Source organism: Rhamphochromis longiceps, linkage group LG15 (assembly GCF_057381845.1).
Source record: "Rhamphochromis longiceps isolate RC_006_pf linkage group LG15, R_longiceps_female_GT1.1, whole genome shotgun sequence".
In the NCBI taxonomy this organism is placed as follows: Eukaryota; Metazoa; Chordata; class Actinopteri; order Cichliformes; family Cichlidae; genus Rhamphochromis; species Rhamphochromis longiceps.
The window spans coordinates 36,946,861-36,963,697 of record NC_140571.1 but is presented as its reverse complement, the minus strand read 5'-3'; the positions used below and the strand labels follow the sequence as shown (position 1 = coordinate 36,963,697).

Here is a 16,837-nt window from a genome sequence, read left to right as displayed (position 1 = left end):
AAACTCTAGCACTTACCTGCAAAATATTCACATTTGACTTACTTTTGACTCCTTTGATGGATGAATCCAGTCATGTTCAGCTGAAGAAAATATATTCTTGATATATATTATATAATTGAGTTATTAAGATAAATTATCATCCATTAGTGATCATGTTGAACAACAGACACTGTTAAAAATCATTTTGATCTTGTTCTCAGATGTAAAATATTCTAAAAGAATGACAGACATGAAATGTGCGTGATTTAAACAACCATCATAAAACATTTATTTGGGGGTATAAATACTCTTCTATAAAATACATTTTTGTGGGATTTAATATCATTGTATATTTTTCAGAATGACTCCAGCTTCAAGAAAAACAACCTGAACTGCATTGATGATGCTTTCATAAATGCAAAAAATATTCTTAAAGGCATTACAGACAGTCGCAAGGAATGTCTTCAAAAATTCCTCCAGAGTAAAGATTTTATCCAGTGGATTAAAAAAGAACTTAAAGGTATAAAATATTCTATTTTTTTTATCATTAACAATTACATATAGAATTTCATAACAACTAAAGAATACTTGTAACTGCAGATATCAATGAGCTGAAAGTTTTTGTTGACCTGGCATCAATCTCTGCTGGAGAAAATGACATGGATGTCGATCGAGTGGCCTGCTTTCATGATGCTGTCCTTGGTTTCTCGTCCATGCTGTATGACCTGAAGCAGGATTCTGATTTTCAGAAATTCAATGAGTCACTTGCAAAATTGTGGAAGGCACTTGATAATGACAAAGATATACCCAAGAAGCTGGTAAGACCTTCCTTTATGAAATATAACTAACATCACTGCTATAAATGGATAGAAGTACTAACATTAAGAATATGTCCTGATTTATCACTGAAGCTGTTAAAAAATTAAAAACCTTGCTTCTTTTAAATATCATAGGGTATTTAAAAGATATTTCTTAATATAGATATTACTGATACTAATCTATATTAACAATATAATCAGTAGTCTGAGGTTGGATTTAGTTAAGGAACGGTCTGACTACTGTGGATGAATTTTGCTATATGGGCTGTGAAGGTTCTCAGTCATCCAGGTCATCGTGGTCTAAGGAACTTGGAAAGAAAAGCATCTGGACTTCTTTAAGTTGCTTGAAGACATGTCACCGCTCATCCAAGACGCTTCTTCAGTTCTAAGGTCAATTGGTGGAGAGTCCCAGATTTAGCTCCTAGGGGAGTGTCCTTCAAGAGGGACATAGACCCCTATCCTTGAAAGAGTGACCTTTGTCCTTTAGATGTAGACAGAAAGCCAAGTCTTGTCCTGTGGAGGTGGCTCTTCAATGTTGTGCCATGCGTTTATGACGTGGTTGTTTGGTCACTCCAATGTAGAGGTCTGAGCATTCCTCATTACACTGTACAGCATACACTACATTATTAAGTTTGTGTTTAGGAGTTTTGTCTTTGGGATGAACCTGTTTTTTTTTTTCTGAGTTTGTGGCTGGGTCTGAAGTACACTGGGATGTCATGCTTGGAAAAGACTCCCCTGAGTTTTTCTGATAAACCAGCTACATAGGGGATGACAACATTGTTGCTTTGTCTTTCTGATCTTCCCTAGATGGTGTCTGACCTTCTTTTCTGTGCATCTTTGCTGACTTGATGAGTCAGCAAAGATTACATGTTTTAAGGGCTTCCTTTAATAATAATGATAATGTATACTTTATTGATTCCCTTGGGGAAATTATTCTCTCTGCATTTAATCCATTCACTCAGTAAAGCTTTTCTTTCCAAGCTCCTTAGACTTTTCTATATGGGCTTAGTAAGTACATTTATTTATTTATAGAGTGACTTTCAAAAAATCAAAAGGCATCTCTCTGTAAATAAAACCAACAATGCAAAAAACATTAGACCAGGAATAAAATGACACCAAAAAAGTGAAAAACTATAGCCTGACTGTCAATTTAAAAGGATACGTTTTCAGCTGCTTTTTGAAAGAGTCCACTGAATTTACAGATTGCAAACTGGACTGTGGAAAAACACGGAATTCTCTCCTCAATGTTAAAAAAAGATTATTCCTTTTTAAAATGCTTGTGAGTAAAGTAGCGGGACCAGACAGTTTATGTGCTGAGTTTTATAGAGAATCCCAAGAAATTTTAGCTGGCCCGTTGTTGAACATGTACAGTGACTTCTTTAAAAATGGTCTCTTGCCCAATTCTTTCAGGTTTGCCAAATATAATTTAATGTGGCACAATAACACTCTTATTACTTAACTGATTCTGAATGCCAAAGTGGCTACAATACTACTCATCCTCACCTTCATCAGGAGTGGGAGCAGTCAAATAGCAAATCCAAATAATGTAGATTACACAAATTAAGGCATTATTTTGGGAAGGAAGCCTTCTCAATAAAAGGATTTATTTGGAAGTCAGTATACAGCAAAATAATTACTAAACCACTGCCACAAACCAAGTACATAAAAAGAAAAACTACAGTCTGTGATATGTCACCTTGTGAAAGACCCGTATTTGCTCGGGTTATCTCTTTTGATTTACCATGTCCGTAATCTGGAATACATATTTCCAGTTAACTCATCTTCAGTTATTTTATTGGACATTTATGAAAACATTTAGTCCACCTAGAAATACATAAATTGTTTTGTTTGATGTCTCATTTCAGCGGGATACTTCACGCCACCTGGACTGGTTAACAACTGTTAGAGAAAGCCATGGATCTGTTGAATTTTCATCTCTGTCTCTGGCTACATCCATCAATGAAAGGGGAATATATTTTATCAAGGCACAAAACCAGAAAAAGGTACACAAATGAATTACATGTCAGTGTTGTATAATTTCAAAATAAATAAAATATAGTTTTAGAATAAAAATTAGTTTTACAATAAAACATTGTAAAACTTTTTCTTGTAATAGTAAGTGTCACCTTTTATGTGAATTTCTTTGTAATTTTATTTGAGTATTATATTAAATTATTATTATAAATTCTAAGAAACAAACATATTTTAACAACACATTTTTTAGATAAGTTCCCCTTTAAGCTGATTTTCCTGTTAACCTTTCACTGTACTAATGGTATCATAGTTTCTCGGTCGAAGGACAAACACACTTCTACAGTAATCATTTTTGATTCTTCCCTTTATAGATTGCTTTGGAGAATTCACTGACCATGCAAATTGAGGATGGACATGCAAATATGACATATACCTATGAGGACCTGAAAGAACTGCAAAATAAACTTATGCTTATGTCTGGAAAAAAGCAACAAAATCAGAGCGAAGTGGAGCGCTTCACTGAGGTATGATTTTGTTATCATTTGCTACATTGATGTTTTAACAATAGCTTATATTTTTATGTCACCTGTAATCTAATTTCTTCTTCATATTCAGGTGTTTGAAAACATCCAAAGATTTGCCAAAGCATTTGTAGACCTTCACACTGCAGGGAACCCACTTTTCAGGTGTTGGGAAGCTAAGATTTTTTGTAAAACTCAGAGTGACCCATGTATCATTATGGAAATTAGGTTTTGCAAGACCCTGTGTGGCTTCCAAGTAAATGGAAGTTTAGTTGAACAGCTTACAGCTCTATCCAAGAAGATGGAGATGTTTCTTGATGACTGGCAAAACTTCATGGACACACAGAGATTTAACCACTACTACTTAAACTACTTCACAGCAGAACAAATATTCTACTTGTGCAGTGTTCTGATTCCAACAAACATGAATGCAGAACTCGAAGACAGAGCACTGATGATGCTTTCTTTTATCAAAGCAAACTGCACAACATCAGATGTCCGGAGTATTTGGAGAAGGTTTTATAACCAATATGGCAAAAGGGATAATGAACACAGTGAGCCATCGTCACCCAGTGTTAGTCATTTTGCACATGACAGTGACTCAGCAGATGAAGCAGACAAGGCTCTTGGATTGAAAGAGTTGGAGGAGTTGTGGAATGGCTACATGAAAAACAAGGAAATATTTTTCCATGACTTACTAGACATTAGGAGTTTAGGACGTCTCTTGCAGTTGATGACAGAAAACCGAAATCAGAATGAGTTGGAAGATGAACCGGTACTCTCAGAGACGAAAGACCATTCACTCAGAAGGGAGTTTCCAAAAGGCCTAAAGTCAAAACAACCTAATCTCATAATCTGCCAACATGATGAGATCCTGACTTCAAGTATCTGCTTGTACATGACCAGTGACTTTGAGCCATTGCCAACTTATGATGAAGTGCTTTTGTGTACCCCTTCAACATCTTATGAACAAGTAGAGCTTTTCCTGAGAAGATGCCTCACATCAGGTGACACTGGCCAGAAGATTTACACAATGCTGTGGGCAGACCAGCTTTCCTATGATGTTAGCTGTGCAATGGAAAAGTGTTTTCAGAAACTGCATTCCCATAAAAAGGATTACAGGCTAGTGATCTTTTGCAGCTCTGATAGAGAGCACACTTATATCCCTACTGCCTTCAGTCAGTACAAAACAGACTTTGTGCCACAAGAGCCACTGGAAAAGATCCAGCAGTACTTGTCCCTTCATTACATCGTTACCTCAGATTACAAGAACGCCATGTTCAAAGGTGGCCATTCTCTGGGTATTGTTGCTTCCAGTCGTGCAGGAGTTGGTGAGTTTTAAATGTGACTTTCTCTCCATCAATCCATTATGTAAAATAATTGTTAAGATAGGACATCAATAAAACCTTAAAAAATACATCTCTTTTTACGTTTATGCATAAATTTGCTCTAAAAGCTTTAATCCAGACTTTATTAAGGTTTTATTCATGCATTTTGCAATATCATCTACTATAGATAAAGACAATATGTAGTTCCTTTATCACATATTTTTTAGGGAACCCCATGTAATTTTGTTAAAGTGGTACACTCCTTTAAAATCCATCTTAAAGCATGTTTGTTGTAATTTAATAACATAGTTATTTACACAGCATACAGCAACTTTCAGATTTCAGTTATTTTACTTTAAAAGGTCCAGTAATGCTTAGCAGTTACTTTAATACTGACAACAAGTGTAAATATCTTTGAAATACGTTTTAGAATAAATATTATAAGTTTGCAGTATTTACAGTGGGGCAAAAAAGTATTTAGTCAGCCACCGATTGTGCAAGTTCCCCCACTTAAAATGATGACAGAGGTCAGTAATTTGCACCAGAGGTACACTTCAACTGTGAGAGACAGAATGTGAAAAAAAAATCCATGAATTCACATGGTAGGATTTGTAAAGAATTTATTCATAAATTAGGGTGGAAAATAAGTATTTGGTCACCTCAAACAAGGAAAATCTCTGGCTCTCACAGACCTGTAACGTCTTCTGTAAGAAGCTTTTCTGTCTCCCACTCGTTACCTGTATGAATGGCACCTGTTTGAACCCATCATCTGTATAAAAGACACCTGTCCACAGCCTCAAACAGTCAGACTCCAAACTCCGCCATGGCCAAGACCAAAGAGCTTTCGAAGGACACCAGGAAAAGTATTGTAGACCTGCACCAGACTGGGAAGAGTGAATCTACAATAGGCAAGCAGCTTGGTGTGAAAAAATCAACTGTGGGAGCAATCATCAGAAAATGGAAGACATACAAGACCACTGATAATCTCCCTCGATCTGGGGCTCCACGCAAGATCTCGTCCCGTGGGGTCAAAATGATCATGAGAACGGTGAGCAAAGATCCCAGAACCACACGGGGGGACCTGGTGAATGACCTGCAGAGAGCTGGGACCAAAGTAACAAAGGTCACCATCAGTAACACACTACAACGGCAGGGAATCAAATCCCGCAGTGCCAGACGTGTTCCGCTGCTGAAGCCAGTGCATGTCCAGGCCCATCTGAAGTTTGCCAGAGAGCACATGGATGATACAGCAGAGGATTGGGAGAATGTCATGTGGTCAGATGAAACCAAAGTAGAACGTTTTGGTATAAACTCAACTCGTCGTGTTTGGAGGAAGAAGAATACTGAGTTGCATCCCAAGAACACCATACCTACTGTGAAGCATGGGGGTGGAAACATCATGCTATGGGGCTGTTTTTCTGCCAAGGGGACAGGACGACTGATCCGTGTTAAGGACAGAATGAATGGGGCCATGTATCGTGAGATTTTGAGCCAACACCTCCTTCCATCAGTGAGAACTTTGAAGATGAAACGAGGCTGGGTCTTCCAACATGACAATGATCCAAAACACACCGCCCGGGCAACAAAGGAGTGGCTCCATAAGAAGCATTTGAAAGTCCTGGAGTGGCCTAGCCAGTCTCCAGACCTCAACCCCATAAAAAATCTGTGGCGGGAGTTGAAAGTCCGTGTTGCTCGGCGACAGCCCCAAAACATCACTGCTCTCGAGAAGATCTGCATGGAGGAATGGACCAAAATACCAGCTACTGTGTGTGCAAACCTGGTAAAGACCTATAGTAAACGTTTGACCTCTGTTATTGCCAACAAAGGTTATGTTACAAAGTATTGAGTTGTATTTTTGTTATTGACCAAATACTTATTTTCCACCCTAATTTACGAATAAATTCTTTACAAATCCTACCATGTGGATTCATGGATTTTTTTTTCACATTCTGTCTCTCACAGTTGAAGTGTACCTCTGGTGCAAATTACTGACCTCTGTCATCATTTTAAGTGGGGGAACTTGCACAATCGGTGGCTGACTAAATACTTTTTTGCCCCACTGTATATAGAAAACAGGGTACTGAATTGTATCTTGCGTTGTGTGAAAAATACAATTATTGACATGATTTCTGTCAACCAGTTAATAGATTGTTATTCTACCATTTTAGGCAAGTCACTGTATGTCCAAAGACTGTATGAAAAGCTAAAGAAATGTGCCACACAAGGAATGCCATTTAAGAAGTGCATCAGACTAACTGAATATGAGGTTGATGATAACAAGATTCTTCAGTTTTTGTATGACACACCACAACAAAATGATATTAAGGTGTTTCACTTTGATGTCACATCTTCGGTAAGTAATTTTTAAGTAGCCATAGTAAAAGTGCTATTATTTATGGAATTATTCAATTTAAATCTAAATTTTGATTCTTTGAGAATCCCTTAGCTAGTCATAAATTGCTTTATCTAGTAATACCGATTTTTTTTTTCTCATACGTTGTTTATAGGTGCAAAAAGGCCTGAATGAGCTGATATTCAAGCTATTCTTTTTGCGGTACCTGATGGATTCAGATGGACAGATGTGGCACTGCAGCCAGAACCACTTATATATCATTGAATTACTAGAAACCACAAATGATCAGAACAGATGTGCCACCAAATCAGTGAGTGGAGATTTTACTGCTTGTACAGTTTATATACAGATAATTGCTGAACTTGCGATTTGCAGCTTGTAGGAGAAGATGATATTAAGATTGAGAATAGACCTGAATGTTCTAAACTTAATTATATATTTATATACTTTTAGGGACGAAAGGAAAACTTTGCATTCTTGGATGTTTTCCCAAAGGTGTTTTGCCGTCCACCAAAAGAGGTTATGACTTTGGAAATGCAGAAAGAGCAAAATCCAGACATGGACTGTGATGGCCCCCTCATGGATGATGAATGTTTCAGGAGTGAAGCTTATCAAAGACCATACCAGTACCTCACACGTTTTCACAACAATGACAGTCTTGACAACTTTACTTACCGAGGCATTGAAGGGACTCATGCAAAGTGTCTTCAGATACTCTTAATCAATTGTGGTATAATCGATCCATCATGGGCAGAGCTGCGTAACTTTGTGTGGTTTCTTAATCTTCAGTTGAAAGACTGTGAGAATTCAGATTTCTGTAAATTTGAGTTGGTTGGAGACACTCTTTGTGGGTTCAAAAACTTTGTGGTTGAGTTCATGATCTTGATGTCCAAAGACTTTGCAACACCATCACTATGCATCACTGACCAGAGCCCAGGGAAGCAACACATTGACATCAGTGGACTAAAAGAAAAAGACTTAGCTCCATTCCTCATTAGAAAAAGGTGGGAATCAGAGCCACATCCATACATCTTTTTTAATGATGACCACATGTCCATGACATTCATTGGATTTCATCTTAGGCCCAATGGCCAGAAAGGGGTTGATGCAGTAAATCCTTTGACAGAAGAAGTGATTAAGAAGAACATCATGACTCAACAGCTGTACAATGGCTTAAAACATCAGAGAGTTCCTTTCAATGCAGACTTTGATCAGCTTCCTAGAGCTGACAAGATTGAGCATCTGTGCAGTGTGCTTGGCATCAAGTGGCCAACAGATCCCGATGTAACATATGAACTGACCACTGACAATATCCTCAAAATGATGGCAATTCATATGAGATTCAGGTGTGGCATTCCTGTCATCATAATGGGGGAGACAGGATGCGGTAAAACAAGGCTGATAAAATTTATGTGTGAACTAAGAAGATGTGGAGCACCAGCAGAAAACATGAAACTGGTCAAAGTTCATGGAGGAACTACATCAGAAATGATTTATGAGAAAGTGAAGGAAGCTGAAACTCTTGCAAGGACCAATAAAGAGAATCATGATCTTGACTCAGTTCTTTTCTTTGATGAGGCAAACACCACAGAAGCCATCAGTAGCATCAAGGAGATCCTTTGTGATAATTCAGTGCAGGGACAAGAGTTTTGCTCTAATACAGGCTTACAGATAATTGCAGCCTGCAACCCTTACAGAAAACATACAGACCAGATGATCAAGCGACTGGAAGCATCAGGACTGGGTTACCGGGTTCGGGCTGAGGAGACTGAAGACAGACTTGGCTCCATCCCTCTCCGCCAGCTTGTGTATCGTGTTCATGTGTTACCACCCAGCATGATACCTCTTGTTTGGGATTTTGGACAGCTCAATGACACAACAGAGCAAATGTACATTGAACAAATAGTACAAAGACAGGTGAAGGCCAGCGCGATTGACAAAAACTATATCCCAACAATAATTAAAGTGTTATCGTCATCGCAAAAGTTCATGAGAGAGAGGAAAGATGAATGCAGCTTTGTCAGTCTGAGAGATGTTGAACGTTGCATGCAAGTATTTCTGTGGTTCCACAAAAATCACCCAATGTTTGCTGAAGCTCTAAAAGCCTTTTTACAGCAGCAATCACACAGACAAAAAAAACTACCTGCTAGTGACAGAGTAATCTGGTCACTCTTGATGGCTACTGGAGTGTGCTATCAGTCCTGTTTGGAGAGCAAAAACAAATATCTGAAAACTATCAGCCAAATTCTTCCTGATGAGTATAAACCACAGAGAATAATGCAGGAAATTCAACTCATGCAGGACCTCCTGCTCAATGGTGTACCCATGGCTGAGACAATAGCCAGAAATGAGGCTTTGAAAGAGAACTTTTTCATGATGGTGGTCTGCATTGAGCTAAGAATTCCCCTTTTTATTGTTGGAAAACCAGGAAGCTCCAAATCACTATCTAAAACTCTAGTTGCGGACGCAATGCAGGGTCCTACATCACATTCTGACCTCTACAAAAAGCTCAAGCAAATACATCTGGTGTCTTTCCAGTGTAGCCCTCATTCAACTCCTGAAGGAATCATCAATACATTCAAGCAATGTGCCCGCTTTCAAGAAAGCAAAAACCTGGATGAATATATTTCAGTAGTTGTTCTTGATGAGATTGGATTGGCTGAGGATTCCCCGAAAATGCCACTGAAAGCACTGCACCCATTACTGGAAGAGGGTTGTGTTGATGATGAGCCAAAACCTCATAAAAGGGTTGGGTTCATTGGAATTTCCAACTGGGCACTGGATCCTGCCAAGATGAATCGTGGAATTTTTGTGTCCCGTGGAGATTTAAATAAACAAGAGCTCATCAAAAGTGCCACAGGAATCTGCTCCTCTGATCAACATGTTCTTGAAAAGATTAATCGTCTCTTTGAGCCATTTGCAAAAGCATATATGACAATATGCAAGAAAGGCAAAGGATTTTTTGGTCTGCGAGATTTCTACAGTCTGATAAAAATGTTATTTTCAATTACCAAAACGTCTAATAAGCGTCCTACTGCAGATCAGATCACCGGAGCAGTCCTGCGAAACTTTAGCGGAAAAGATGATGTTGATGTAATTGACATATTCAGCACAGAAGTCGGAACTGACTTTTCTAATACTAATATCACAACTATTGATATGGTTGAGCAAAGCATCTGTCCAGCTTCCAAAATGGAGGAAAGTCGTTACCTTTTAGTACTTACAAAAAACTTTGCTGCTCTTCAGATTCTCCAACAGATATTCTGCTCTCATCAAATCCGCCCAGAGATAATCTTTGGGTCGAGTTTCCCGAAAGATCAGGAATACACACAGATTTGCAGGAACATAAACCGTGTCAAAGTGTGCATGGAGACAGGACAGACAGTTGTGCTTCTCAACCTTCAAAATCTGTATGAAAGTCTGTACGATGCTCTAAATCAGTACTATGTGACCCTCGGAGGTCAAAATTATGTTGATCTTGGTTTAGGAACACATCGTGTGAAATGCAGAGTTCACCAAAACTTCAGGCTCATCGTCATTGAAGAGAAGGAAGTGGTTTATGAGCAGTTTCCAATACCACTCATTAACAGATTGGAGAAACACTACCTTGACATCAACACTGTCCTCACAGAGGAACAGAAGATGATTGCCAGACAACTGGAGGAATGGGTTAATGATTTTGTCTCCTTAAGTAGTTACTCCTCAGAAAAGGAGTATGATCCAAGTGATGTGTTCATCGGCTACCACTCAGACACTTGTTCCTCTGTGGTCATGCAAGTAACAGAGCGTGAGAGTACTAAGACTGATGCTCAGGTCACTCTGAACCAAGCCAAAGACATTCTGCTCAACTGTGCCACTCTGGACTCAGTGGTTCGTTTGGAAAAATCCAAACTGCCTGATGAGGAACGAGAGCATTTAATGCAAGAGTTTGTTAAAGAAGCAATGCACAGTTCACTGGGAGACTACATTGTGTATCACACCCAGCAGCCTGAACAGTCACACTTCTTATTCACTGAGGTAATTTTTTTTGTTTGCTTTCAAATATTACACAGCAACCGAATAACTTTGTAACTTGTTTAAACCAAGTATTGATAATCTGTCTTGAATTCTAGGCCCGTTGAAACTGCTATAATTTTTAGTTCAAAAGAAGGAATATTAAGTGTCATTATGGGCATATGTTGGGTGTTGATGTCAGGTTGATGTCAGGACTCTTTATTTGCACTGAGAGTAAGTTTTTAAAGAAAAATATGTTCTTCATATTACAACTAGTTTTTACTTAATATACTCTTAATTTCTCACACTATTTCTGCTAACGGTTTTTCAAGTTTGCTTTTTCATTCTTTCATATTATCATGGAAAGTAGAAGCACTAGTTAAGATTTTTTTAAGGCTTCAGTATAATTCTTATTTGGTTTTGTTAAAAGACAGTTAGAATTTCACGTGGCTAACTAAATGTGAGGAAAACCTGAAACTGTGTATAAACAATACCAAATAGTTTGTGGAATGCTTTATTAATTACATATAATGACACATGAAGGAGACATGAAAATACACAAAATGTGGCTTGTCTTTTTTTGTCATTTTGTCATTCTTGGTTCTTTTCTATTCTCAAGGTTACAACCTTTTCCAGGCTGCTCACTGCAACAGACACTCAACAGCTGCAGAACCAGATACAGCTGGATGCTGTACAGCTGCTATCACTCCAGCAGTTTGATACTGAGTACTCTTTCCTCAAGAAAATCAGGTATGCATTCATAATATAAATAAATAAATCATCTGCTAGTGTTCATTTTAATTAAACTGATCACCTGTCTTTTTTTTTACACCCTTATGCTTTTATATCTTGTGATCTTTCTTATTATAATCAATTAAAATTAATGGTGTCTATTAGGGGTGCAACGATACATAACATTCAAGGTTCGGTTCGGTTCGATACTTTGGTGTCACGGTTTGATATTTTTTCGATACAAGAAAATGTTCATGCTTTTTTAATTTGTCATTTATTAAAATTAGAAATATATATTTTAACTCAAACGTACAGTTTTTAAATTTAATGTTGCTGAAACAACAAAGGGATAAAATAATAAATATATCTGATCGAGAAATACTCATCTTTGGAAAAGAGAGTTTATTAAAGAGAAATGGCTTTTTCAAAAAATAAAAGCTATACTATACGCTTCTTCTGGGCTATATTCTCAGCAACATGTTAAACATATCAGGTCCCCATAAGGAGAATCATGTGCTAACGGCTGTCTAAATGACTCGGGTAAAAGTTTGTAGCATGCGTGCTTGTTGTTTTTGTCTGCTTCCACTTGTCTTTGCACTAGGATGATGTTGGAGTAAATGTGCAGTCATATTCGTTGTGTTCCCACTAGTGCTGTCAGCGTTAATCTCTTTGAAATGACGTTAAAGCCACAACACGGCAAATCTCCGTTAACGAGCTACCACGGATCGCCCCGTGCGTGGGGCTGGACGGCGTCAACGAGCTAACTGTGCTAACGCAGTAGTTCCCACCCAACCGGTCGCAGCAGATGGCCGCCCCTCCCTGAGCCTGGTTCTGCCGGAGGTTTCTTCCTGTTAAAAGGGAGTTTTTCCTTCCCACTGTCGCCAAAGTGCTTGCTCATAGGGGGTCATATGATTGTTGGGTTTTTCTCTGTATCTATGAAGTGCCTTGAGGCGACTTTTGTTGTGATTTGGCGCTATATAAATAAAATTGAATTGAATTGAATTGAATGTAATTGAGCATTGCGTGGCGCATCCGACATACTGTTTTACTTTTGTCCGTGACGCGCTTAACTTCAGGGTCATACTTCACATGAAGACCAAAATAGTTCCAAAGGCCACATCTGAATGAGGGTGGGGGAGGTTCAATTTCCCATGTTGCAAGGAGAGCTTAACTTCTGTCTTGCTAGCTTGCGCTGCACTCAGTGGATCTGCGCTCGACAGTGCAGCCTAGGCGGAGTATTCGAACGCAGATCCACTGAGCTCTCAACACAGACAGCATCGTCAGAAGAAAAGTTGATCAAATAAATTAAAAAATTTGTATTGTTCGATACATATGTGTAGCAAACCGAAAGCACTGTATCAAACGGTTCAATATCGATACGAGTATTGTTGCACCCCTAGTGTCTATTATAGTGAGTAGATGTATGGATCCACATACCACTTAGTTATTGTTGTGTTTATTCAAATATATGTTTTAATATATGTCTCAATACTAGGGAATTTCTGGGCTCAACACTTGCAGACAAAGTGCTTATTATCCAAGCGGAGTATGATGAAGGCTCCCACAGAAGGAATATTCTTTCTTCAGCCAAGTGAGCAGGAAGATCATCCGATAATGACTTTTATTTAATTTGCTAACATTAGTGCAAAATTTCTAATTTTCTCTTTTACTTTCTTGTTTGAATTTCAAAGATATTCATGCTTCAATGAAATAAACAAGTATGACACTACTGATGACATGAAGACGTTTGTGTACTTTGTCATCAAGCTACCTCGAATGGAGGGTGGGACGACCTATGTTGGTTTTCAAGGCGGTTAGTCCTGCCACACACAGACACACACACACACAGACAAACACACACACACACGCAAAGCAAAGGTTTTATTTCATGTCAGCGAATTTGTGATGTTTTAATGTTAATATATATTTTAATAAACATGTTTCATGTTTAATGTGTTATGTAACACATTAAACGTCAACATCAAAAAACTGAGTGTTCACAGAGGACAACAGTTAACTGTGTCTTTTTTATTCATACCTTTTCAGGTCCTTGGAGATCTGTTCACATCGATGATCTCAGAAGATCAAAAGAGTTTGTTTCAGATGTTCTTTCTTTGAAAAACCAACGCATCAGTGATCTTTTTGAAGATCCACCTGAGGGTAAATCACCATTTTTTTTCCTGTGGAATATTTTGTATACTACTACTACTACTACTAATAATAATAATAATAATAATAATAATTATAATAATAATAATAATAATTCTTTTTTCCAAGCCATGGAGACAGAAGATTACACCGGTGTACCACAAATAGCTGAATCCACTGTAAGTGTTATTTACCACATTTAAACCTTGATAGAATATCGGTATTTCCACACGACCAAAGGACAGTTTATTCATCTCTGAGAAGGTTTAATATTTATTACCACTTTCCCTCTTTTACATTTATTGTCTTCTTTTTTCAAAACTTTTAATCAGTGGTACCAGGCTTATTCAGTGTAACTACTAAACATATTTGTCAGTGCTGAAATAGATAAAATCCAATCCAATCCAATATCCAGTGATGATATTTAAAATATTACAATGATATCAATATGGGAAAAAAAATTGAATTTTTTTTTTTAATGTTTTTTTGAATTCAAACAGCTGCATCTGTCAGAAAATCTTTGATTCTGAGTTATGTAAGACAGTCTCACTGGTTGACTAATATATCCCACCCACTTGACAGTTACTCTTCTGAGAATGCTGTGATAGCAGTAAGCAGTGGTTTAAATGTTGTGTGTGTTAATCATTACTATTCATTTTCTTATTAATAATAATTCACAATTATTTTGTAATAATTTTTTTCAGGTTTTGGAAGATGTATTTGATACTACAGATCTGGTGAGAAGTTGTGTGCAGAGTGCAGTGAGCATGCTGAGAGATGAAGTGGACAGTGGAGAATTTAGCACCAAGAGGGTTGAAAATCTGCTCACTCTTCTGGATGGAAATTATACTCAAGGTAGAAAATAATGATGTAAATGTAACACCCGTCCCACATTCTATTGAGAGGGGTCCTGGGTTCCTCTTGTTACTTACTACTGATACTCCCTTTTTGATGCTTGTGACATGACATGTGCAATAAAATAGACTATATGGAAATGAACCACAGACAAGCAGGTCAATTATAAATTCAACTCCACTTTAGTAATGATTAGCTCCAATAACACAAAAGGTAAGGTATCTAATATCAACTGTAACCAAATAATTAAATAATATGGTGGGCCCACACACACTCTCACCGACACACACACCTTAACTGCAACAGTCTTTCTGTATTAACAAACACCTTGTTGCAGGCCTGAGTCGTGGCTCGGGTGCGTTGGGACCTAAAACAACATGGCCGCTTCACTTGTTGCCAAGCACTAAAATAAAAGCACGTGCAAACAACAGTACTCATGGCTCCAGGCAGTTCAAGGGGCTAGTCGGGGAAACTGGGTCAAGGCCACCAGCAAGGCACAGCAGCAGCACTCACAGTTGCTGTATTCACATATTCTCACGTTAACACATAAGAAAAACAGAAGGGACCTCTCTGGCCTGCCAGCAAAGACCTCTGTGTCCTCCTACTGAATTAAATAACCCTGCTAAATGCCGATTTGCATACTGTTACATACTCTGTCAGCAATATTAACATTTGCTAAATACATGAGTACAGAGCAGGACATGAGCTAAGCAAACATACTAGGCTAAGTTAGCGGCTAATCGCAGCTAACAGTCAGCCCGTTTTACATGGCAACTTAAGACACAAGTTTCAAACAAAACTCACAGATTCATATTTACCTCGCAGTAGGGTCAGTGTTATGGACAGCTACAATGAAACTGCAGCCAAAATGCATTTTGATGAAAAAATGTGATGACATAAATTAATTTTGTTTTCAAGGAGTGTTTGCAGAAATTGTGAGGAAGCGTCTTCACTCACTGTTAAAGGATTATGAGGTCAACATCCCCAATCCAAAAAGCTGGGTCCTGAATGAGGCATCTAATGTCATTTCTCTTCAAGAAGGAGGGACATTTCTGTAAGTTTCTGTAACATTTGCCTCATGCCATACTTTTTTCTCTTTTTTTTGCCGGGGGGGTGTATTTCATTAAATCACTTATTCATCATTTATTGAAATACATTTTATGTCAAATGTAAAATACGCAACTCCAAACAAGATACAACAGTTACTTGTCTCACCTGTAACCCTGGGTTGATATCAGCAGATGTCAGGCTGATTTTATGAAAGTTGCATGAATATTTCTTTCAGACACACACTGTGGAGGAAAATCCAAGCGGTTGTCACTCCACTTCTGGCCTACTTGGTCTCAATCATTGACCGAGACTGCAATATGGACCTTCTCTTGGATGATGAAGAAGATATCAGGAATCTCTGGCTTGAAATTTTTGGGAACAAAGAGATGCTCAGTGTGCCGTATGTGAGGGTGGAAAACAAGTAGGTATCTTTTGGTTATGGTATTTGCTCATATCAGATTGGACCCCTTTGCCTTCAGAACTGCCTAATTCTTGTGCATATTGATATGATAGCATCACACAGTTGATGAAAATTTGTTGGTTGCACATCTCTGATGTCAATCTCCCACATCTATTGGATTGAAATTTGGTAACTGTGGAGGCCATTTGAGTGCAGAGAATTCTTTCTCATGCTCAAGAAACCAGTTTGTGATGATTTGATATTTGTGACATAGTGCAAAGCAGCCATCAGATGGGTACACTGTCATCACAAAGGAATGAACATTGTCACCTGTAATACGTAGGCTATGGTCTTTAAATTACATGTAGTTGGTACTAAGGGGCCCATGGTTTGGCCAAAGGATATCTCCCACACCATTACACCAGCAGCAGCTGGAACTATTGATACAAAGTAGGATGGATCCATAAGGGTGCAATAGAAGAATTTGACACTCTCCAGCTTTGGCAAGTTCATACAAATGGTAGCCTCACTTTCTTGTTCTTAGCTAACAGGAATTGTATCCAGTGTTGTCTTCTGCAGCTTTAGAAGCCCACCTGCTTTAAGATTTGATGTGTTTGTGTTCAGAGATGCAACCCTAGCAATGATTATGTTTTAAAATACCAATTGATGATCAGGTTGTTTTGTCT

The 16,837-nt window shown here is 38.2% G+C and overlaps 1 protein-coding gene across 3 annotated transcripts in view; it reads left to right on the top strand.

The window, feature by feature from the left end:
* LOC146653089 (E3 ubiquitin-protein ligase rnf213-alpha-like) overlaps positions 1-16,837 on the top strand; it is a 72,940-nt gene that overhangs the window by 20,505 nt on the left and 35,598 nt on the right. For all 3 annotated transcript variants that reach the window (XM_085383297.1, XM_085383296.1, XM_085383295.1), the window contains 16 exons: positions 340-499; positions 580-797; positions 2,663-2,800; positions 3,143-3,295; positions 3,387-4,623; positions 6,789-6,973; positions 7,128-7,283; positions 7,427-10,990; positions 11,586-11,716; positions 13,194-13,289; positions 13,390-13,511; positions 13,745-13,858; positions 13,976-14,025; positions 14,551-14,701; positions 15,620-15,755; positions 15,987-16,172. In XM_085383297.1, the coding sequence (XP_085239423.1) occupies positions 340-499; positions 580-797; positions 2,663-2,800; positions 3,143-3,295; positions 3,387-4,623; positions 6,789-6,973; positions 7,128-7,283; positions 7,427-10,990; positions 11,586-11,716; positions 13,194-13,289; positions 13,390-13,511; positions 13,745-13,858; positions 13,976-14,025; positions 14,551-14,701; positions 15,620-15,755; positions 15,987-16,172 (6,797 nt within the window). The remainder of the gene's footprint in view (positions 1-339; positions 500-579; positions 798-2,662; positions 2,801-3,142; positions 3,296-3,386; positions 4,624-6,788; positions 6,974-7,127; positions 7,284-7,426; positions 10,991-11,585; positions 11,717-13,193; positions 13,290-13,389; positions 13,512-13,744; positions 13,859-13,975; positions 14,026-14,550; positions 14,702-15,619; positions 15,756-15,986; positions 16,173-16,837) is intronic.